Source organism: Lampris incognitus, unplaced genomic scaffold (assembly GCF_029633865.1).
Source record: "Lampris incognitus isolate fLamInc1 unplaced genomic scaffold, fLamInc1.hap2 H_5, whole genome shotgun sequence".
NCBI lineage: Eukaryota > Metazoa > Chordata > Actinopteri > Lampriformes > Lampridae > Lampris > Lampris incognitus.
The window spans coordinates 253,705-277,121 of record NW_026611080.1 but is presented as its reverse complement, the minus strand read 5'-3'; the positions used below and the strand labels follow the sequence as shown (position 1 = coordinate 277,121).

General features: G+C 45.7%; 2 protein-coding genes across 2 annotated transcripts; both read right to left on the bottom strand.

Moving 5' to 3' along the window:
* Positions 1–276: 276 nt before the first annotated feature.
* On the bottom strand, positions 277–15,535 carry tktb (transketolase b). The gene is made up of 14 exons (XM_056301715.1): positions 15,318–15,535; positions 12,187–12,304; positions 9,564–9,677; positions 9,327–9,424; positions 7,222–7,413; positions 6,860–6,987; positions 6,558–6,754; positions 5,651–5,815; positions 3,289–3,445; positions 3,071–3,201; positions 2,894–2,977; positions 1,967–2,063; positions 1,631–1,750; positions 277–1,318 (listed from the first exon to the last, which is right to left on the bottom strand). Exons 1-14 carry the CDS (start codon positions 15,422–15,424, stop codon positions 1,146–1,148), a joined length of 1,881 nt encoding a protein of 626 aa, XP_056157690.1. The 5' UTR covers positions 15,425–15,535; the 3' UTR covers positions 277–1,145.
* A 1,807-nt stretch (positions 15,536–17,342) lies between these two features.
* Positions 17,343–23,225, bottom strand: lrrc23 (leucine rich repeat containing 23). The gene is made up of 8 exons (XM_056301729.1): positions 23,154–23,225; positions 20,258–20,373; positions 20,004–20,124; positions 19,180–19,321; positions 18,166–18,296; positions 17,923–18,059; positions 17,534–17,738; positions 17,343–17,443 (listed from the first exon to the last, which is right to left on the bottom strand). The coding sequence occupies exons 1-8, from the start codon at positions 23,223–23,225 to the stop codon at positions 17,417–17,419; spliced, it is 951 nt and encodes a 316-aa protein (XP_056157704.1). The 3' UTR covers positions 17,343–17,416.
* Positions 23,226–23,417: the final 192 nt, after the last annotated feature.

Here is a 23,417-nt window from a genome sequence, read left to right as displayed (position 1 = left end):
TTTACACGGTTAAAAATACGGGCGTGAGGTCCGACGTGTCCCCAGTGGTTAAAAATAAAAAAGGTCCCCCCCCCATTCGTGTCACTCGGCCAGATCTCTGCGGATCAAAATAATCCTCCGTCTCGTTTCCTCCCAGTCACCTACAGAGAACGTGGCCTAGACGGTCTGACCACGGCCGGCCCCATAGGCTGCATGTCACGTACCTACAAAACCACTCCGCAAACACTCCTAGCGCCGTATTCTATACCGAGACAAGCAAGAAGAGGCAAAAACAAGTCACGCTGGGTCAACTTTTATTTTATCACAGCAACGGAAACAAGACGCAGGTGAGCTTGGAAGCCTCAACAGCAGCAGCAGCGGCCCCGTGACGCTCGTGTGGTCCGACATCGGAACCGAAGACCGGCGGCGCAGCGCCATCGTTCGGCTGGTTAATCATGTTATTACAGACAGTCAAAAACAAACGGCTCTCTTCCTAAAACGCTGGTGTTACACAAAATGCCACGACTCAAAACATCACACACACACACAACAAAACGAGAGTCGCCACCGCAGTTAAGACCGTGGCGGAGAAGCCAGTGTGAGGAGCTGACCGGCGTCGATGCCGGTTGAGCGATGACGCCGCATGTTAAAGAGACACAGACATGGTGAGGACACAGCAGATGGAATGACGGAAACACAGACGGTGTCCATAGCGGATCGGAAGAGGAGCGAGGTGGACTGCTTAGCGAGGCAGTACGGGTTTCAAACCAGACCCCTTTACGTTACAGTATTTTGCGAGGCATACGAGCTGCTGGCAAAAACAGTCCAACACAACATGGGTTACAAACAGGGAGGTCAGGGAAGCGAACTATCCAACTACACAGCCCGTGTAGGGGGTTTTCAGGTTTACAGACGTGGGGGGGGGGGGTGTTGGCTCTATGAAATAAGATTTAGACACCATCACTCCTGTCCCGTTTCTCTCTGCAAGTTGGCTTGTATCGCTTCAGTCAGAACACACTGCAGTCAGAGTTACAGCCACAAGGTGGCACTAAAGCCTAAAACATTTAACAGTTCTGCGGGGGTCAGAGCCAGAACAGCTGAGCACAGAGAGTTGCGGAGAAAGATGAGGAGAAGTGAGACTGGGCGGTGAGCGGCCACATTTCCTTCTAATTGGCGAAGGTCTGATGCACTGCCTTCACGATGAACTTGGCGCTGATGCCGTACATGTCCAGCAGCTCCTGGGGTTTCCCACTGCGGGGGACGCCAGACACTGCCAGCCGGGTCACCATGATGCCGGGCTCCTCGCCGACTGCCGCCAGAACCGCCTCGCCAAGACCACCTGGGCATAAGACAGATGGGCGGGTGAGCAGGGCGAACTGCTTAAACACACGCAGTATGTTTGGGTATTTATACGGTACATTAGTCATCTCCAAGTAGGACTCTGCGGTACTGGGAAATAAACTCCCTCTCTTAAAATGTATGTTTATCCTCGGTTATGTTTCGATACGTGGCTCCCATGAGCTAAATGGAATAAAGGGTGGTTGCAGGTGGAAAAGGATGTTTGTTTTTGTTTAGCTTCTCGACTAGTGGAGTACAGTGAGCTCATTACCTTACTCTATACACATGACAGAGTCCAGAGAAAGCAACCTACCCTCTTTGTAATGATCCTCCACAGTGATGATCCTTCCTCCGGTGGCTCGGGCACTGGCCAGGATGGTGGCGGCATCCAGGGGCTTGATGGTGAACGGGTCGATCACGCGTATGTTCTTTCCTACAGGAAGACATGAGAAAATCACCCCAAGTGGAGATGTTTACGCAAGTATGGCAGCTGGCGGATAAGTTGACCAGTCTGATGTGATTTTAGTTCAACCTCTGTGATGCGGTCGCATCCTGAATTAGGAAGCGCTGCAGTCATTTCACTCAGTAACACAAAGTCAAGCAGGCTGCTGTTGTCATGTTTGCGCACTAGAAGGCGGACCGCACTCACCCTCCTTGGCCAGGGTGTCTGCAGCAGTGAGGGCCTCATGCAGAGTCACGCCCGCACCGATCACCGTCACCTCGTCACTGTCGGACTGACGGACGACCTGGAGACACGGACGAAAGTCTGTAAACCTGCTGTCCGTCCAGAGAATCAGCCTGAACTACAGCGTTCATATCAGCGAGTGTCCCATTACAAAGGACTGCACTCAGTGTAAGGCAAATTGGGCCCCATCAGCCATGTTGTGCTAAGATCTTATTGCATGATAGAAACTAAATCTGGCAAGGTCTGCTTTTTTAGGACTACTCTGAGAGGAAAATGTTCCATTGCATCTGAAAAACAACAGTTTAGTCCGATTTAATATTTCTTGGACAACTTGATGCCTTATTTCCTTCTGCAAAAATCACCCTAACCATTGCTAGGGTAATAATAATTTTTTTTTTTTACAAAATGGCGCCTTGAAGCTTGCATATCTGGTGAAAATATTTAACTCGTCTTTATTCTCCAACATTGCAATAAAAAGTTAGCACAACGTTGATTTAGGAAATAACTTTGCATGGCGGGTGTTGATGACAGAAGGTCATATTATTCAGTATTAACTATCAGTGGAAGTCTCGGTTTTTTCCCCCTTCTTTTAAGGTTTGGAATACAACACAGGGAATTTGCATGCCAGTGTGTTCTAGACAGAGTTCATCTATGAGTGGAGTCTCGTCAGTCTCCAGATGGACTGTGTAACTGAACAAACCCCCCCAAACTTCACACACCGATTACACAAATATGCTGTATTGGCAGGATATTACTCTAAAAATACACCATCTCAGCTGATAAAAATATGATTTAATAACCCAATTTTCCATGACCTCTGATATTTTCAAGACGTGATCAATTCTCTTATTTTCCAGGAACCCTGAATATTCCTCAGCGTCGGTACATCACCTTAGCTGTGCCCACTTCAAACTTCTCATCTGGGGAGTAAATGACCTTGGTGTCTGGTCTGCTGGTACGGATGAAACAGATTCCCTAAAGAAAAACAAAGAGCGACGCCTGAGAACAGAAATATGATTGACGGCTCCTACACCTCCACCGGACGGCTCGCCAGGTGGCTGAACTGACCTTGGTGTTGGCCGCCAGCTCCACCGCCCTCTCTGTGGACACTGCGTCGCTTGGGTAGAAGAGGGTGCATGTTGGGATCGCGCGGAACATGGCCAGGTCCTCCAGGGCCATCTGAGAGGGGCCGTCCTCGCCTAAAGACAAGAGTGGCTTCGGTTCAGAAACTTAATCTTTAAGACCCACCTTGTACACAACTAGCAGAGCCATGACTGAAAGCTTACCGATGGAGACGCCACAGTGGGAGCCTACCAGGTTGACGTTGGACTGGGAGATGGCCCCCATGCGGATCTGGTCGTAGGCTCTTGAAAAGAAGGCTGCAAAGGTACTGGCAAATGCAACTGTGCGGTCACGGGTGGCACAGCCAATAGCAACACCCACCTAAAAAAAAGAAAAGAAAATCTGGCTGAACCACCATTCATGTGCGCAGATTTTTCTTTTATGCCCACTAAGAATCCCCTTTGGGTCGAACTAAAATAAATAAAAAAGCTATTTTCAACAATGGTTCGTCAGTTTGTCCCATCATCTATCATCTGTTTGCCATTAAACACGAGAGTCAATACGCTATCTAAACTAACCTGTTATCCAGGATGACTGACAGGTTTGGTTTGCACATACGAAACATTAAGATGGAGCCCACTGGCAGAGCACCTCATTGGCATACTGACCAAATTTTAATCAAATTCTTGGAAAGCAGAAAAGTCACATCAAGGTTTTGTTGTGTTTTTCAGAAATTAAATAATCTCCCTGTGCACTGAAACACATAAGAACAAGTTTGAGGAACAAAAGGAGTTGATGTGCATAGAAGGGTTGGGTACTGAACTCAATACTGACCGAACTACGTCAGTACTACCGAGTACCTTTTCACAGTAGAGCAATCGGTGGGTTGTGTTGTGAATTAAAATAAATATTGATAAGATTCCTTATGAGCCTTTCGAAAAATCCCTCCTAGTTCACTGCTTGTTGCAAGTGCACATCTGAGTGAGAGACTATACGTTAGAGAGAGAGAGAGCGCGAGACTACATTACCCCTTCCTCTAAACCTGCAGCTTGTTCAAGTCCCACAGTCAGGCCAATGGTGAACCGGAAATGTTCATTTGTTTTTAATCTACCATTTCCCCCCATTTTTGGTATTACAGAGAGTAAAGTACTGTAGTGAGGACTCCATGTCCGTCTCTCTCTGGAGTGCCAATTGACGTCAACCAGACGAGAGGCTCCATGTCTTTGTCATGGTTAGCAGCCCCACCACAGGACACGGAGACCATTCAACGACCTTCCCAAGCTACCGCGGATGGGAAACTCACCAGGGAGCACCCTGCTTTTGATACAGGTACCAGACTCGCAGCAAGAAACGGGACCACCTGAAGACCTATCCAGGTTATCGTCACAGGAAGACATTTAAATCTCATCTCCACCATAAAACAGAAACTCTCAACCTTTACATTATGGTGGAGACAGGACGATGACGTGAGTGGGTCAATTTAAATCTCAAATCCTCTCCCGCTGTCTCCCTTTTGTCTTTGTCCCCGTTTCACACTTGTGTAAGGACACACACCTCTCTCTATACTGAGCTGGGCCAAATGCGGATAACTTGTCTTCAGTCAAACTGTATCTCTCCTCGTCCCTGTACGTGTCTGAAGTAATGTGAATTAACTGTTCAATATTTCCACAACTATTTGCATTTAAACAAGTTTTAATTCGTTATTTAAATATGAAAGTTGTGTTAATATAGCATGAAATGAAATTTCATCCTTGTCGTTTAAGAATTTCCTCTGCTTTAATTGCAACAATTATGCACGGCATAATTTATATTTTATATATTCTGTATATTTATATATATATATACAGATTATAGCTTGCCTAAGGAAACTATAATCTGGGATCCAAGAAGTGGTAGTTACTGAACTTTGATAGAGTAGCAAAATAAACTTGATGTTCGCTAGAAATAATACTTCGCTACTTGGATGAGAATTTGAATGGTGACTACATTTCCAGCCACATCTCCTAGCATTACTTCCCCGAGCTCATTGATTCTGGACATCAGTAATATGGGTCGCTGTAAAGTACAGCAGATGACAGTGAAAGACCTCAGTACGTTCATGTAAACTGGCTTTACTGGGTCAAGAAGCAGTGGGAGGACTGGGATTATTAAACCAGAGAATGAATAGGAACAGATGAGACTGATCTGGAGAAGATCACGGTTGTGAGGCGTATATGGCGAGCCTGTGATTATCCTCACCGCCTGAGAGTGGCAAGTCATGAACACCCAAACCTTCAGTCACACCAAGACACACTGATGTGTCCTTAACATCACATTTGGTACAACCAGTCTTTGGGTTCACTGGCAAGTCAAAGTCAGTCCATTCAGTGATAACGGCATGCAGTTTACTGTCCAATTCTAGACCCAACACTTGTTCCTGCATTAGCTTCAACCAGGAAGTGCCACTTGCTAATTGAAATAAAAACAAGGCCTTGTTGAAGCCATAATACCATTAAAAAGTGTATTTACCATGTAGTAGTGCAACAAGTATTTACCATGTGGTACTAAATTGGATATTTACTACGCGGTACTATATTAGGTATTTACCATGTTCTGTTCAGCGATGAAACACTCGATGTAGCGGTCGGGGAAGGCCTTCTTGAAGGTCTCAGAGAAGGTGGAGTTCTTGGTGTCTCCATCCAGGGCCACCACCCTCGGGCTAGCCTGGCCCAGTTTAGCAAGAGCCACACCGTACGCACGCCTCGTCGACATCTGATAAAGGCGAATGAAAGAAAGGAAAGAAAAAGTCAGATGGGTTTAAACATCATCATGAAGCCCAAGGACCCTCATCGTGTTTAAATGTGTAGGAAAGAGACACGAATCATCTCCAGCAACTGGTTCCCATTCATTTTCCATGAGAGACGAGCAATGTGGGAGACAGGACAATCAGGCGTTATGGGTGGGACGGTGACCTGCTGACCATGTTGACCATATTGCCTGGTAATGGCCAGAATGAATACCAGATTCAAGTGTTTCACCAACCTACCATGCTGAATTTTAGTTCCCACTTCCCGTTGAAAACAAGACAAAGTCCGTCATTACAATCTCTGGATTCCTGGTTTTACATTTTCCAAAAAGTGCCGAGTGATATGGAAAATATCAGTTATCAGAGGGATTTATACACAATAGATAGTATGTCATGATATCTGCTTACTTGTGCAAAAATACCACGGTTAAGAATCCAAATGAGGTTCATCACATTGAACCGTTTGGTAATGTGAAGTATATCAAACCAAAACTAGTTTTCAAATAATCCCTCAGATATTAAACACCTCAAAGTGTGATGAATTTCTGGTAGTACATCCTTGTTATTAAATTGACAAACATTTTTATCACAACACGGCAATATCCGAATTTCATCTAAACACCATTGAAAGACGATAAACAATAATAGTGAACCATTGCACTAACGACAACAAGCGTGTAAGCGGCGTTCAGAGGGTCCAGGAGCTACCTTGTCTCCTTTGTTGTAAGCTGGGGGTGCAGGCAGGGAGATGGGGCTGAGGTCCGCAGCCGGCGTGTCCTCGTTGGGCAACTCGGGAATAAGCATCTTATTGGGAACCTGGATCTGAGACTGAAGGTCATTCAGGAGGTCATCCACACGGTCCTTAGGAATGGGCTTGCCGTGCCAGTTTTCACAGTCCTCGATGTCTACAGACACGGGGACAGACATAGCAAGCGTCGATCAATTCTTTCACCACAAAGAAAATATAAAAGCAGTACATTGAAAATGTCTAATACGTCAGATCCTCTCACTTTTGAGTCCTTTCCCCTTGAAGGTCTTTGCAACGATGCAGGTAGGCTTGCCCTTGACCTGCTGAGCCTGCCAGAAAGCTTTGCACAGCTCCTCGATGTCATGGCCGTCCACAACGTACGTGTTCCACCTACGCACACCAAGTTACACATCACAGGAAATATCAACTCAAACCCAAGAAAAAAATAAATGACGACACAGGAGACATTAACCACCTGACACAAACAAGGTAAACATCAACCGTATAAACTTGATGAAGGGAGGGGGAGACAGAAAAGGAGGGCAGAAGAAGAAGTTCAGATGAAAATGGTAAGGACATGTAGCACGAAAGTGGATGTAGAAAGAAGTGGATGTGCGGACTGACCCGAAAGCTTCGCAGCGCTTGCGGTAGGTTTCCATGTCGTGCTGCAGGGGGGCGGGCTCGCTCTGGCCCAGCCGGTTCACATCCATGATGGCCACCAGGTTGTCCAAATGGTAGTAGGAAGCAAAGGCCATGGCCTCCCACACCGAACCCTCTGAACATTCCCCGTCACCCAACAGGCAGTACACACGGTAGCTGTGACAAAAAAAGTGGAATACTTTAAATATACAATTCGCAGGTGACAGAAGGGTACCAGCAAGAGTTAAAGGGAAGGTTTACAAGATGGTTGGGAAACCAGCTATGTTATATGGTTTGGAGACAGTGGCACTGATGAAAAGACAGGAGGTGGACATGGAGGTGGCAGAGTTGAAGATGCTAAGATTTTCATTGGGAGTGACGAAGAAGGACAGGATTAGGAACGAGTATATTAGAGGGACAGCTCAGGTTGGACGGTTTGGAGACAAAGCAAGAGAGGCAAGATTGAGATGGTTTGGACATGTGTGGAAGAGAGATGCTGGGTATATTGGGAGACAGATGCTGAATATGGAGCTGCCAGGGAAGAGGAAAAGAGGAAGGCCAAAGAGGAGGTTTATGGATGTGGTGATGGGAGCAGCCAAAAGAGGAAGAACTAATTTAACTTCAGTGAAACTCCAGTTACATTTCAGACCTCAGTGCACATCGAGGCTAGGTGAGAAAAATGCAAGATAGAAACGTAGTAGACAGTAGAAAAGTTTGGTCATTATTATGAGTGGTGGTAATTAGAACATTTAATTTTACATGTTTAATAGGTAAACATGACCAGTAGGCTTCATATTTCAGTATTTTGCATGCTTGGCTGCATGTCTGTCAAACAAAACAGCACTGAGAAGGACGAGCGAGGTTTAGCCCTGAGTGCACCCATCACCTCCAAAGCAAAATCTATTTAGCACTTTGTTCATGTCCAAGTCATCAGTCAGGTCTTCGTGGCTGTACAGGAAAAGCAGGTTCTTTAAGCAGTTTTTCTCATTGTAGACCAGAAGCAGGTTTTCAAATGATGGAGACTAGAGAAACTACACTCAGCTGTGGCGTTGGACATCGGCACAGTGAGGTAGAGACACAGAAGCTTGTCTACCTCACTAAAAATCACCTGGGCATCTCCTGCCACTGCTAGAACAGGCTTAGACATGATCACTATGACCGTTACGACCTAGCTTAGACCTTACCTCTTTATTACAATAACACCTGAAAGTGGGGGGGACACAAAGTCTCGTTGTCCCCCCTATTCCAGTGCCAGTGAATGCCAATACAACAAGATGGCAGTAATGGGAATGTATCTTAGTGCTGGGTATTCATTCAATCTTATTGGGGTTCCCCCCCCCCTTTCTCCCCAATTGTATCCAGCCAATTACCCCACTTTTCCCGAACTGTCCCGGTCGTTGCTCCACCCCCGCTCTGCCCGATCCGGGGAGGGCTGCAGAGTACCACATGTCTCCTCCGATACATGTGGAATTGCCAGCCGATTCTTTTCACCTGACAGTGAGGAGTTTCACCAGGGGGACATAGCGCGTGGGAGGATCACGCTATTCCCCCCAGTTCCCCCTCCCCCCTGAACAGGTGCCCCGACCAACCAGAGGAGGCGCTAGTGCAGCAACCAGGGCACATACCCACACCCGGCTTCCCTCCCACAGACACGGCCAATTATGTCTGTAGAGATGCCTGACCAAGCCGGAGATCCCCGTGTTGGAATAGACCGCTACGCCACCTGGACACTCAATCTTATTGTTAATCATCTTTCAGTGGTATTGTATTGTGATGGAGTTTGGATATAAACAATTTTGTTGTCTAAATGAATAACAAAGAACCTAGCGGCCAAAATTAGGTGCAAATTAATTGAGAAGATTCTTAGAAAACTAGTTTTGGTTTGACATTGTACTTTACATTAGCAAACAGTTCAATGTGATGAACCCGTTAAGATTTTTAACATGGGAGATTTTGCACATGCAAGCAGATATCATGACATCAATATTGCATAAAACCCTGTATGATTAAAGTGATATTAATATCGACCCATATCACCCAGCACGTCAGAGTCCATGCTATCAAGTTTATTTGATCCTTTACATCCTCACCTGGATTTGTCAAAGTTTTTACCGGTGTAGGCCATCCCACAAGCAGCACCAAGACCCTGTCCCAAAGACCCCGTTGCTACATCGACAAAAGCCAGTTTCTGGTGGGCAGAAGAAAACAAAGACAATGTAAGTGACTGAAACCCACTTGATAAAACATGAGCTGATTTTAAAGAGTGCAGAAAACATACAAATAATAACCCCCACCAACGCGGACTTGAAGACTGTGTGATAACTTACAGGTGTGGGATGTCCCTCCAGGTCACAGTCAATCTTGCGCAGGTTGAGTAGCTCAGACTCCTTTACGTAGCCGGCCTCCACCCAGGCAGCGTACAGGACGGGTGCAGCGTGACCCTGCGGAGAGGAAAAAGACAGCAACGCTTGCTGTAGCTTATTTGAGGAATGCGCCACCTGCAAAACGGTGGCCAAAAATCATGCCAGGCACAAGCCCGAGGCACATTCACGTCATATCTGAATTACAAGTTTCCGACTTGTAAAAACCGCTCATGGAAATCTCCACGAGGGAATTTCGAGTCCGAACTGTGGGAACTTTGACAGTCCTGTCCCAGGAAAGTTGAATCAGTTCATCTGGACACAACTATAAGTGGGAGAAACACTTCATCATTCATCTAAGAGACTGTCAGTCTCACCGACTGCAGGCATCCCCACCCTTTATCAGCACAGCACAGCCCACCTTGGACAGTCCTGATTTCTCCAATCACTCAAAATCTTAATTTCAGTTAATATTCACCCTAACGTGCATCTACACAGACTACTGTGTAGGGTTAACTGAATTTGATGAGTTCATTGTATTGCCCATTTAAAACTTTTCTGAGATAGGCTGCAGCTATAGTAGGTAGCTCAAAATTGGCCAGCTGGCTGTCCGTGTGGCGTGGCAGTCTATTCAGTTGCCTAGCAACACAGAGACCGCTGGTTCAAATCCCTGTGTTACCTCCGGCTTGGTCGGGCGTCCCTACAGACACAATTGGCCGTGTCTGCAGGTAGAAAGCCGGATGTGGGTGTGTGTCCTGGTTGCTGCACTAGTGCGTCCTCTGGTCAGTCGGGGCACCTGTTCGGGGGGGAGGGGGAACAGTGTGATCCTCCCACGTGCTACGCCCCCCCTGGTGAAACTATTCAATGTCAGGTGAGAAGCGGCTGGAGACTCCACATGTATCAGAGGAGGCATGTGGTAGTCTGCAGCCCTCCCCGGATCGGCAGAGGGGGTGGAGCAGCAACCGGGACGGTTCGCAATAGTGGGGTAATTGGCCGAATACAATTGGAGAGAAAAAGGGGTGTGTGTGTGTGTGTGTGGGGGGGTTACAAAAAAAAAAAAGGCCAGCTAGCAAGCGAATATTTTCTGATGAAACAGTGAATAAATTGTTGAAGTTAATAATGACTACTACTACTACTTTTGGCTGCTCCTGTTAGGGGGCGCCACAGCGGATCATCCATCTCCATTTATTCCTGTCTTCTGCATCTTCCTCTATCATACCAGCCACCTGCATGTCCTCTGACATCCACAAACCTCCTCTTTGGCCTTCCTCTTCTCCTCTTCCTTGGCAGCTCCATATTCAGCATCCTTCTCCCAATATACCCAGCATCTCTCCTCCACACATGTCCAAGCCATCTCAATCTTGCCTCTCTTGCTTTGTCTCCAAACCGTCCAACCTGAGCTGTCCCTCTAATATAATCGTTCCTAATCCTGTCCTTCTTCGTCACTCCCAATGAAAATCTTGGCATCTTCAACTCTGCCACCTCCAGCTCCTCCTCCCGTCTTTTCATCAGTGCCACTGTCTCCAAACAATATAACATAGCTGGTCTCACAACCATCTTGTAAACCTTCCCTTTAACCCTTCTGTCACAAATCACGCCTGACACTCTTCTCCACCCACTCCACCCTGCCTACATTCTCTTCTTCACCTCTCTCCTGCACTCCCTGTTACTTTGGACAGTTGACTCCAAGTATTTCAACTCATATGCCTTCATCACCTCCACTCCTTGCATCCTCACCATTCCACTGTCCTCCCTCTCATTCATGCATATGTATTCCATCTTGCGCCTACTGACTTTCATTCCTCTTCTCTCCAGTGCATACCTCCACCTCTCCAGGCTCTCCTCAACCTGCACCCTACTCTTCCTACAGATCACAATGTCATCCACGAACATCATCCATGGAGACTCCTGCCTGATCTTGTCCGTCAACCTGTCCATCACCATTGCAAACAAGAAAGGGCTCAGAGCCAATCCTTGACGTAATCCCACCTCCACTTGGTGGGATTACATCAAGGATCGTAATGTCTGCCTGTTCAATAGTTTTCTTATGTATTGTTGTTTTTACTTCTGTATTAATTGTCGTTTGTTTGCCTGCCCAGGGACTGCAGATGCAAATTAGCTGCTGGCTAACTCTGGTGCATTTGTAAAATTGTGTGTTGTCCCCGTCAAATAAACAATAAACTAAATTAAACCCATCTGTCATTCCAACCGCACACCTCACCACTGTCACACTGCCCTCATACATATCCTGCACCACTCCTACATACTTCGCTGCAACTCCCGACTTCCTCATACAATACCACACCTCCTCTCTCGGCACCCTGTCGTATGCTTTCTCTAAATCTACAAAGTCACAATGTAACTCCTTCCGGCCTTCTCTATACTTCTCCATCAACATTCTCAAAGCAAACATCAAAGCAAAAAGAAGTTAATAATGACTACTCGGTGTCAATCTGGGACCGTGGCTGTATTTCTGCATCTTTACTCATGTCTGCCCTTCTTGCCAATGATGGTGTGAACACTTCCAAGTTGCAGAGATGGGTCTTACCCACATGATGTGAATGCACCATCATCACGAGAGTGTGCCCACCTTTGACAAGATGAAGCGGTCGTTACATTGGTTGCGAGGGTCGTCAGCTTTGTAACGCATGGTGTGGAAGAACAGCACAGACATGAGCTCTGCTGCACTGCAGCATGAGGTCGGATGTCTTTGGGGGGAGAGAGAGAAAGCCCATTAGTTACAGTTCTCACACACACAAACACACGAACACTACAAATGCATGCGGACAGCAAACAACTATCTTTGCATTTGCCTTTTGCACAGTTCAGGACTGAAGTCCAGGACACCTTTACCATTTTAATAAAGCATTTCATTCAGTATACAATTACTGGGGCCAACTTCACTGTCGACACCAAGACCTCCACACAGTAGAAACACAAGGATGCATTTAAACAAACGAGCAATGACAAACCAAGTACTGGCTCCTAGTGAAAGGCATCGACAGTTAACACCCCCATGTCAAATCTGCAGTCAACCATTAGCACAGTTAGGACACACCTCAGTGTCTTGAAATAACCCATATTTAAAGTTCTAAGGCTGTAGAAATATGATGCCAAGCAATCTTGTGAAATTTGTTAGTTGCTGAACAGTGGTCAGAATATTGTAATCAGTCAGTTTGGAAATACAACATGCAATTGGTCAAGAGTAGCTCAGCTTCCCTATGTGAGTAAATCTACGAATGTCAACACCCCCCCACCCCCCATCAGGGACACACTCAGGGTTATTTTATTCAAACACTGTACTTTGTGTTAAAATTTTTTGCATTCCACAAAACTTCATTCAAATGGTCCATTTACCCATTGTTCTTCCATCAGGATAACCTGCTGAGAAATAAGGTAATGTAAATCTAAAATATCTAGAGACAATAAATAAATGAATAAATTAAAAATGAAATCACTGAACCATCAAATTGAGTCTGGTGCACTGTCCCGTTTCATTCAAGAAGCTTTGTGAGAACAGGCCAACAAATGTGACACCAGTCAGAGACAATACTGTGTCATGGGAAAATAAAAAAGCATTTCAGAGAAATGCCTTAGTCTGGCATAACCAGGAAGTAATTTGTAATTCATTCATTTCCTCGTAGGCACTTGAAGAAGTAATAAAACCGGTTTCTCCAACTTTTTTTTTCTTAAAAATCGAGAAGTTGCATCACTAGAGGGTGTAGTGAGATATCAACATGGACTTCCATGGAGGAAGTAACGCGAACACCGAAATGGAGCACAAACAAGATTTCATTATGTAGACAGTCAGTTTCCTGCCAAGAGACTGACAGGTGATACGAATACCAGTTAATGTAATGAGGACACATCCAGGTAGCAATAAACCATCCCCGCCCTAGTAAAGACATTTCCACAGAAAAGCTGTCGAAGAAAATCCAACGTTAGAAATGGGGAACATTTCTGTGATGTCTGAGCAGGTAGTGATGGGAAATGAATCATCAGTTGGCCTCCAACATGACATCTTTTCCGCTTTTAGGAACTTCAGAGGGAGTAAACTGAACACAAGCACCTGAACTAGTACCTACTTTGAAAAACCTGGATGTGCATGTGTGTGAGAGAGACAGGGAGAGAGGGGGAGAGAGAGAGAGACTCTCTCACACACTCAAATGCACATGCACACACATCCACGCACAGATACAGTCGTCCTAACTATCTTACTGCTTTAGATAAAATAACATTAATAATGATAACAACAATAGTTAAATAATAAATAATAAGTCCTGCCGGTAAATGATTACCAATCTGGTTTTCATACTGCACCTGTATATGTTCTGATTTCTTGTATCTGTCCATGCATATGTATATGTCCTGATTTCTTGTATCTGTCCATGCATATGTATATGTCCTGATTTCTTGTATCTGTCCATGCATATGTATATGTTCTAATTTCTTGTATCTGTCCATGCATATGTATATGTTCTAATTTCTTGTATCTGTCCATGCATATATATATGTTCTGATTTCTTGTATCTGTCTATGCATATATATATATATGTTCTAATTTCTTGTATCTGTCCATGCATATATATATATGTTCTAATTTCTTGTATCTGTCTATGCATATATATATGTTCCAATTTCTTGTATCTGTCCATGCATATATATATGTTCTGATTTCTTGTATCTGTCCATGCATATATATATATGTTCTGATTTCTTGTATCTGTCCATGCATATGTATATGTTCTAATTTCTTGTATCTGTCCATGCATATATATATGTTCTGATTTCTTGTATCTGTCCATGCATATGTATATGTTCTAATTTCTTGTATCTGTCCATGCATATATATATATGTTCTGATTTCTTCTCTGTCCATGCATATGTACATGTTCTAATTTCTTGTATCTGTCCATGCATATATATATGTTCTGATTTCTTGTTTGTAATGACTGCTTTGGCAATACAAGAGCCTATGTGTCGTGCCAATAAAGCACTTTTGAATTTGAGACAGAGACAGACGCGAGCAAACTGCACAAGTTTGTAAAAGCCATTTTACAGTTAAAATCTAAAGAAGTGGGTTTGAGATAGACGCACATTCCTACACAGGCGGGGAGGCAGGATAGCTTAGGCAGGAAAACGAGGACGTTCTCTCTAATCGCGACTGAGAGAAGGGTCTTTCGCTCGCAGCCTTATAATTGGATTCCAAATTGGAGCTGCAACTTTAAATAAGCGCGTGAGGCCGACCACGAGACTCTCGCTCCTCCGCGGCCACGTGACGTCAGATAGGAAGACGCCACCATGGCGTTCATCGCAAAATTTACATAAACAAAAAAAAGGATTTCAACTAAAATCAACTTCGGCGCGAAAGCCCATTTCCGGACGGCGGAGAAAAGAGCCGCTGCTAGCTAGACGCGTGGCGGAAGCCGCGCATCGTACACGCCGCTAAAGCTGGAGGTCTGAACACGCCTACTCACTAGTCCGGATCGCCGGTTCGACGTGATTCGAACCCCCGACGGCTTGGAGCGGCGGCGGAGGCCCACGGCGAGAGCCCCGCTCACCCCTCCGTCTATGCAGGTCGCCAGGTAGGAGGGAGGCGGAGAATCCGCACACGCGGCGCCGCCACGCAGGGCCTCCCCCCCCCCCCTCGCCCCCCCTTTGATTTCTATTTTATTTCTATTTTACCCCACGCTCCTGCTGAGTCACCTCGCACGAACTCACCCGGAGTTTGACGCGCACGTCTCTTTGATGGAGTGGATCCGGAGCTTGTTGGCGACGTCTTTCAGCCCCTGCAGGGCTTTCTCGTCCGGCTTGTGGTAGCTCGCCATGTTGCTCTTCGGGGGCCCTGAGAGAGACGGGAGAGGTGAACTGTAAGGCAGGAGGGGCTTGTACCGCCGGGGCGAACTGCTGCTCGAGTAAGTGATGGCCGCTGCTGCACCGCGCACGTCCAGACGGGGAGGAGGGCTTTATGTGTGTGTGTGTGGCGCTTCCTCCACGCCCACCTCCTCCGACCATTGGAGGAGCCGTGCAGGCGTGCAGGTTGTGCAGGAATGGGACGACGCGCCCTACCGACAAATCATCTGAAAGTCGGTGTTAGAAATGTGTTTTATAAGCCCGATCCATTAATAACACGCCCGCGTGTTCCGAAACCACGTGGCCCGCGAGGAAACGCAACCTCGTAAGGGTGTCACGAACAGCCGGCCGGCGCGTTAATGACGCGTACAATCCATTAATTACTGCCGCTATCTTTTTTTTAAAGGTGAAACTTTTTTTTTTAAAACCTTGCCATCGATATTTACTGTAGCGGAGTGGTCGGACGTGGCACAATACGTCACAATTGAGCAATTATTTCGAAAGCTCCGGTTTTTCGTGTCGCTGTCCCTTTAAGTCGGCCGGTTGGACTGGCTGGACGGCTGCCAACCGGAAAGGGACGATTCTGCTCTCTCATCGTTACGAAGGGAGAATGAGGGCACGAGTATGGCGTTATATTTGTGCCAGTATCCTGAGCGAGCAATGATAGGTTTTGAGCACACAGTGGGAGATTTTGAGCACAGAAAAAAATATATATTTTGCAAGCACATACATTATATTTTGCAAAAAAAAATTACACCTGAGCAAACAAAAATCTATTCTGTGCTCAGTAAATGTGTTTGCATGTTAGTTTTACTCATATGTTCTCTCACAAACTCTTTCCTTGGTGCACAAGTATGGCGTTATATTTGTGCCAGTGTCCTGAGCGAGCAATGATAGGTTTTGAGCACACAGTGGGAGATTTTGAGCACAGAAAAAAATATATTTATTTTGCAAGCACATACATTATATTTTGCACAAAAAAAAAATTACACCTGAGCAAACAAAAATCTATTCTGTGCTCAGTAAATGTGTTTGCATGTTAGTTTTACTCATATGTTCTCTCACAAACTCTTTCCTTGGTGCACAAGTATGGCGTTATATTTGTGCCAGTGTCCTGAGCGAGCAATGATAGGTTTTGAGCACACAGTGGGAGATTTTGAGCACAGAAAAAAAAATATATTTTGCAAGCACATGCATTATATTTTGCAAACAAAAATTACACCTGAGCAAACAAAAATCTATTCTGTGCTCAATGAATGTGTTTGCATGTTAGTTTTACTCATACGTTCTCTCACAAACTCTTTCCTTGGTGCACACTGGCACAAATATTATAACGCCATACTTGTGCACCAAGGAAAGAGTTTGTGAGAGAACGTGTGAGTAAAACTAACATGCAAACACATTTATTGAGCACAGAATAGATTTTTGTTTGCTCAAGTTTAATTTGTTTTCAAAATATGATGTATGTGCTTGCAAAATATATTTTTCTGTGCTCAAAATCTCCCATTGTGTGCTCAAAACCTATCATTGCTCGCTCAGGATCTATCATTTCTCGCTCAGGATACTGGCACAAATATAACGCCATACTGCTGAAGCCTCAGCATGGAGATGTGTGTGCATCTGCAGCGTGTCTGGCTTCATGGCGAGCAAAATATCAGAAACCTCATTTGTTTTTCAGGGGAAATGATGGGATACGTTAGTTATTTAACAATGTATTCTGGTAACATTAAAAAAAAAGAAAACATTTACATCACTGTGCGTTTGTAAAGCACAGGAAATGCATCATGCAAAAAAATAGAAAAAACAAAACAAAAAAACAGGAGCTTTCAGACACCCGACTCGTTCATTTCTTTAAGTTTCAACTGTAAAAATGTTCTCACGCACAAAGAAACTTGTGTATTTTGTGTATTTTCTCCTCCATCTCTCTCTCTCTCTTGTGCAATTTAGATGTTTTGAGGTCCTCTTGGTCAGGTATCTTCCTCTTCCTTGAGTTCCTAAAATTGACAACCATGCTGTAAAGAGCAGCCAGCAGAAGAGCAGCCATGTCAAGATATATTGCCGACATGACAGATGTGTCTCTGTACCTTCATTCTGTCCTTTGCTTCGGTCCTCTCCTCAGAAGAGACGGGTTCCTTGTCCAGTCGCTCTAGCTGTGGGAGACAGGTGAGCACATACAGACGGTAGTCCCCGCTGTCTTCCAGAGGGTTCTCTGAGAGGACCAGAGTTCGCAGAGTACCTGACACATGTCTAAGGCTTCGCAGGGCCCTCTGACTAAAAATGACATTGCCCCTGAGTGAGAGAGAAACACAGAGGGGGAGAGGGTTGCTTGAAAATGGACACATGCAGAAAGGTTGTTTGCTGCCCCATACAATGAGTTCAATTTTGTTCTGTGCTTTTATATTTACGGTTTTGCAGCCTCTCTAAATTTGTACCAACATGGGCCTGATCGGCCCTGCTGTGGCAAGACTTGCACCTGACATTGAGGTACTGTAGAGACTTCATGTTGGGGCCGATGCCATCCAGAGTCTCCAGCTGGTTGTCTCGAAGGTGAAGAGTATTGAGGCGCTCAAGCTTCTCTAGTCCCTCCAGACGTTTAATCCCATTCTGGGCCTAAACCGAGAGCAGGGAGGGGAGTCACAGCACCTGTCAGGTTCCTACCCTTTGACTTTGTTGAAATGGGTGATGGGGCAAATATTACAGTTCAGCGTTGTATCACCAGATAGAGTCGACGCAGGTTGGGAAGGTAGATGCCGTCAGTGGTCTCCAAGCTGTTTCCTCGCAGTTCCAGAGTCACCAAGTTGGTCAATTGGCCATTTTCTAGATTGCTCACTCTCTGGATACTGTTACCTAGCACAAAGTTTGCCAAACAGTTTCATGACAGGGCTCCTTAACTAGACAGACATTAGGCCACAGACATGTTAGGTGAGATTTCCAGAGGAGTCACCAGCTGAGAGGGTTTTAGTTGCTTAATTATATAATTTGTTACCAAATGGAACAAGTGTTTATATTTAACATGGTTCAAAAACAGTAGAGAGAAGGAAACTCAAAGGAAAGATTATATGTTTTTCTCTTTTACATTTTCTCTAGTGTGTGACTATTGCATTTAGTGACTCCTACAGGAGGAGTCAGGTGCATCTTGGGTCAGGAGTCAGGTGCATCTAAGGCAATGTTTCTCAACCCAGTCCTCAAGGAACCCCTATCCTGCAGATTTTCATTGTAACCTGCATAGGTAGCCCTGCTTGTACTTACTCGACCAATCATCTCGCAGCACTTAATTATGCAAGGTGTGCAACATCTGACAAAATTCATTGCTGATTGGTTGAATAACTACAAACAGGTACCTATTCAGGGTTGCAAAGAAAATATGCAGGATAGGGGTTCCTTGAGGACTGGGTTGAGAAACACTGATCTAAGGGAAACATCTGTATGCATTACATCCTCCTGGAGAAACCTGCAGCTGGAGGGTGAAAAGAACCAGTCGGCTGTTCTACACCATCCCCAACCACTGTAAGGGCTATGCAGTGGTGCAGCCTTAGTAGAACGGGGAATAAGATGAGCCAGTTTGGGATGAAAAGGGGATAATTTAAAAGAAATTTCCCCTGAATTCACAGACTTTGCTCTAGCAGCCACTGACTTAGAAGATCACACAATACCATTAAATTCACATAAACCATTCGCATTTGGAAATAAAAGAAAAAACTTTACTGTGAGATAAAAGTGAAAGACTGACCGGTAAGAATGAGGTTCTCAAGGGCCGGCCCAGCCAGGCCTTCAAGATCCTGAAGTTTGTTCATTGTCAAACTCAGCCACTGCAGGTAGGTCAGCTGATCCAGAGGTTGTCCTTTGAAAGATGCCACGGCATTCTTATCAATCTACAGAAAAAGAGAATGAATACCACCCGGGATAAGTATAAAGAGGGATATTGGCAGGCCCAAAGATAACTTTACATAGAATTTTGTCATCCATCCGTTATCCATTATCCAAGCTGCTTATCCCAATTGGGGTCATGGGGTGCTGGAGCCTATCCCAGCAGTCACTGGGCGGCAGGGAGGGAGACATCCTGGACAGGCCGCCAGTCCATCACAGGGCCCACACACACACACACACACACACACACACACACACACACTCACACCTAGGGACAATTTAGTATAGCTGATTCACCGGACCTGCATGTCTTTGGACTGTGGGAGGAAACCGGAGCACCCAGAGGAAACCCGCGCAGACACGGGGAGTACATGCAGACTCCACACAGAGGACGACCTGGGATGACCCCCAAGATCTGACAACCCCGGAGTTCGAACCCAGGAACCTTCTTGCTGTGAGGTGACCGCGCTAACCACTGCGTCACCGTGCCGCCCCTAAAGGGCCTGAGCCAGATTCGAACCCAGGCTGCTGCGGTAAGGACTCAGCCTTATGTGGTACGTGCTCTACCAGGTGAGCCACTGGGGCACTGGTACTGATCCAAACATCCTTTTTTTTTAAATTTGTCATATTTTTTAGAATTTAAAAGAGAATGTATAATAGTATAAATGACGAGATGCATATACTTGCCTTCAGCCAAAGCAACTGGTTCAATGAAGCCAAGGGAGAGAGGTCAGTTAGATGGTTGTTGGACACATCCAGGAAACGCAGGTGAATATAGTTGCCGATTGCATCTATGTCTGTCAGCCCCCTGTAGGATACAGAGAGATGTCAAACAGATAATCAATAAGCAAGCAGTAAGCATACTCAGAGAGGGATGTGCTGTTTTAAGTTAACATAGCAAGGGGTTTGGTTTTGTAAATGACTGTATCATGTATTCTTACTTCTCTCTCAGATCCAGTTTTACAAAAGCATGTGATAGTCCATTTCCTGTACGGCACAGTAACGACAGGCCCTGAATGATGGTTTCTGGGGTCAATGGCCGGACCTGTATCTGTTCCTGAAAATAAGTATTCATTCACATCATTAAACCAGTTTGACCATAGTTGCAGTATTTCATAATGGGGCCTCTCCATTGATTCACTGACTCAACTCACACCTGGTCTTAACAAGTGAGGTCTATCTGGACAGGTTATTTGGAAATGGAAAATGAATGCATCCTGGTGGGAATGTGATGGGATCTGGCAGACCACCTTTGGAGGTAGCTTAGTTTAGCTGACACTGACCAGATCTGAGCCAGAATCACCTTAACAGTTTACCCAACTCTGTATTTTCACATTAGTTTACCCACATTTTAAGGGCTGACTTAATATTAACTCAGAATAGAAATCACAGCAAACAGTATCAAACTAATGTAAGTTAAAGGAAATAATGTATTTCAATAAGAATATGTACATGAATTAACGCTTCTCTGAAAATCTTGACTATACTGGTTGTTGGTTACTGAAGATCATGGTTTACTCATCTTTTTATTTACCATTACATTACTGAATAAATCTGTGTCATATGTATTTATAAATGTTCAATAACTGATAGAACTGGATCAGACACAGGCGCTACTACTATACTACTACTACTACTACTACTACTTTCGGCTGCTCCCGTTAGGGGTCGCCACAGCAGCTCATCTGTTTCCATCTCTTCCTGTCTTCTGCGTCTTCCTCTTACACCAGCCACCTGCATGTCCTCTCTCACCACATCCTCTTTGGCCTTCCTCTTTTCCTGTTCCCTGGCAGCTCCATATTCAGCATCCTTCTCTCAATATACCCAGTATCTCTCCCCCACACTCGTCCAAGCCATCTCAATCTTGCCTCTCTTGCTTTGTCTCCAACCGGAGCTGTCCCTCTCATATACTCATTCCTAATCATATTTCCTCTCCCCTTACTCCCTCTGGGCCACATCATCAAACAGCATGATATTTCATTTCAGAATCAGAAATCAGAATCAGAAACACTTTGTCAATTCATTTCGTGCACTTGCGCATATGAAATGAAACAAAACATCGTTTCCCCCAGCCCACAGCAGTGCAACACACCGACAAAAACACATATCCAAGAACTACAAGAACGCATTTATCCAAACTAACACATATAGCTAAACTAAAAAAAAAACACTGTCCAGGAGAAGGAACGCCGGCCAGGATGACTGTGGGAACTCCCGGTCTGCAGGGGCTAGCAATTAGCTTAGCCTGCCCCGCTTTCGCGTCCTGTCAGACCGCCCTCGGTGTTTCCTCCGGGCGCAGCTCCGGTCACGGCCCTCGTCCTTGGGCCCACAGGATGCAGCAGACGAAGCTCCTTCAGCCAATCCAACGCCAGCACTCCCAGCCAGACACCTTCGACACACCTCCCCGCACTCCACATGACGACACTGACTTGACTTGACTCTAAAAACACAGTCAAGGCTACGCGAGGCCACCGCCAGACCGCCCTCGGTGTTATTGGAACTGCCAGTCTGCATGGGCTAGCAGTTAGCTTAGCCTGCCCCGCTTCCGCATCCTGTCAAGACCGCCCTCGGTGTTACCTCTTCGGGCAAAGCTCCAGGCAGGGCCGTGGTCCCTGGGCCCACAGGACGCAGCAGACCAGGCGATCCAGCGCCAGCTCTCCCAGCCATCAGACGAAGACAAACTTAGGCGCAGACGTGAACAAAGACACTGCATGGACGGTACTGGGTGAGGCCGCTGCAAACGTGAATTTGTGCCGCCATCTTCCCACACTGAATGCATAAGCCTTCATTGCTATGCAGATGATACTCAGCTGTACTTGTCCTGCAAGCCATCTGAATTAGCCAAGTTATCTTCGCTGGATAGTTGCCGAACAGCGGTTAAATGTTGGATGGCAGAAAATCTTCTTCAGCTTAACTCCTCCAAACCGGAAGTCTGTGGTGACCCACATATATATATATAACGAGAGAAATTCACCTAAGAGGACGGTGTACCTTTAAGGGAAGAGGCGAGGGGTCAGATAATGCACTTCCGCTTCCGGTTAAGAGTTCAGTGTCGTTGTCGAATGTATGACATGCTAAGTTGGAGCTAGTAAACTACCTCGACTACGTCTACTCTCACGTCTCCTGTCTCGTTGTTTTCTAACTCCACAAGTCCTTATTATAGGCCCTGGGCACACTTAGGACCCAAGTTTTAGTTATTTTGTTTGTCGACTGTGATTTTGTATTTGATTGTCCTCCTGCTTTTTATTTGCCTTTGTTTGTGGAGCACTTTGTGTAATGGTAGGTTTGAAAGGTGCTACATAAATGAATATAACTATTCTTAGTGAGGTTATTGGTACAAATTAAATTAGCAACACTAAAACAACGACTAGTATTCAATAACCCTTTGCTCGAAAAAACAAAACAGAAAGATAAACCAAACGTACACCTCGTATCGAATCCCGCACCGGGCAAGAAAATAACCGGTTCCATTGGCGGCAGCGGCGGGATCCGGAAGTGTGCAGATCCTCAGAAGTCTCTTCGGAGCGCGGGAAGAACAAAGCGCGAGGGCGCGCTTCCGGGGAGGGTGACGACTGTAAACTACTAATAAGACCCGGAAGCTAACGGGTCCGACCCTTTATTCGAGCGGTTAGTGACGTCGCCTTGTGGTGCAGTACACCTTGTATCGAATCCCGCACCGGGCAAGAAAATAACCGGTTACACAACCCTGACATTTAGTTAATCGACTGGAAAATAAAACAGGGCGCCGTGTTAATTAACACCACTAGTTGGAGTGAGGGCATACTTGTACAAATAATGAAAGTAAACTTCCCGCCATTCACCCTCGGCTCCCCATACCTCTTCCTCGCGGCCTTCTCCTTCCTCTTCCTCCGCTTCCGTCAAGACCGCGTCTTCCTCCCCGTCAGACATGGCTAGACTGGCCAAGTGCCAGTCTTTTTACACCTCAGTATGGTTGGGTTAGCAGCTGAGGCGATAACTCGGGTTAGCTCGGGTTAGCAAGTTAACCAGTCAGCAAAGGGGAAGGGAGATGCTGCACCTGCCCGATGGCCGCGCTTGCAGGTTATCCCGGCTAATCAGCTAGCTTTCGGCTTCATACTGCCG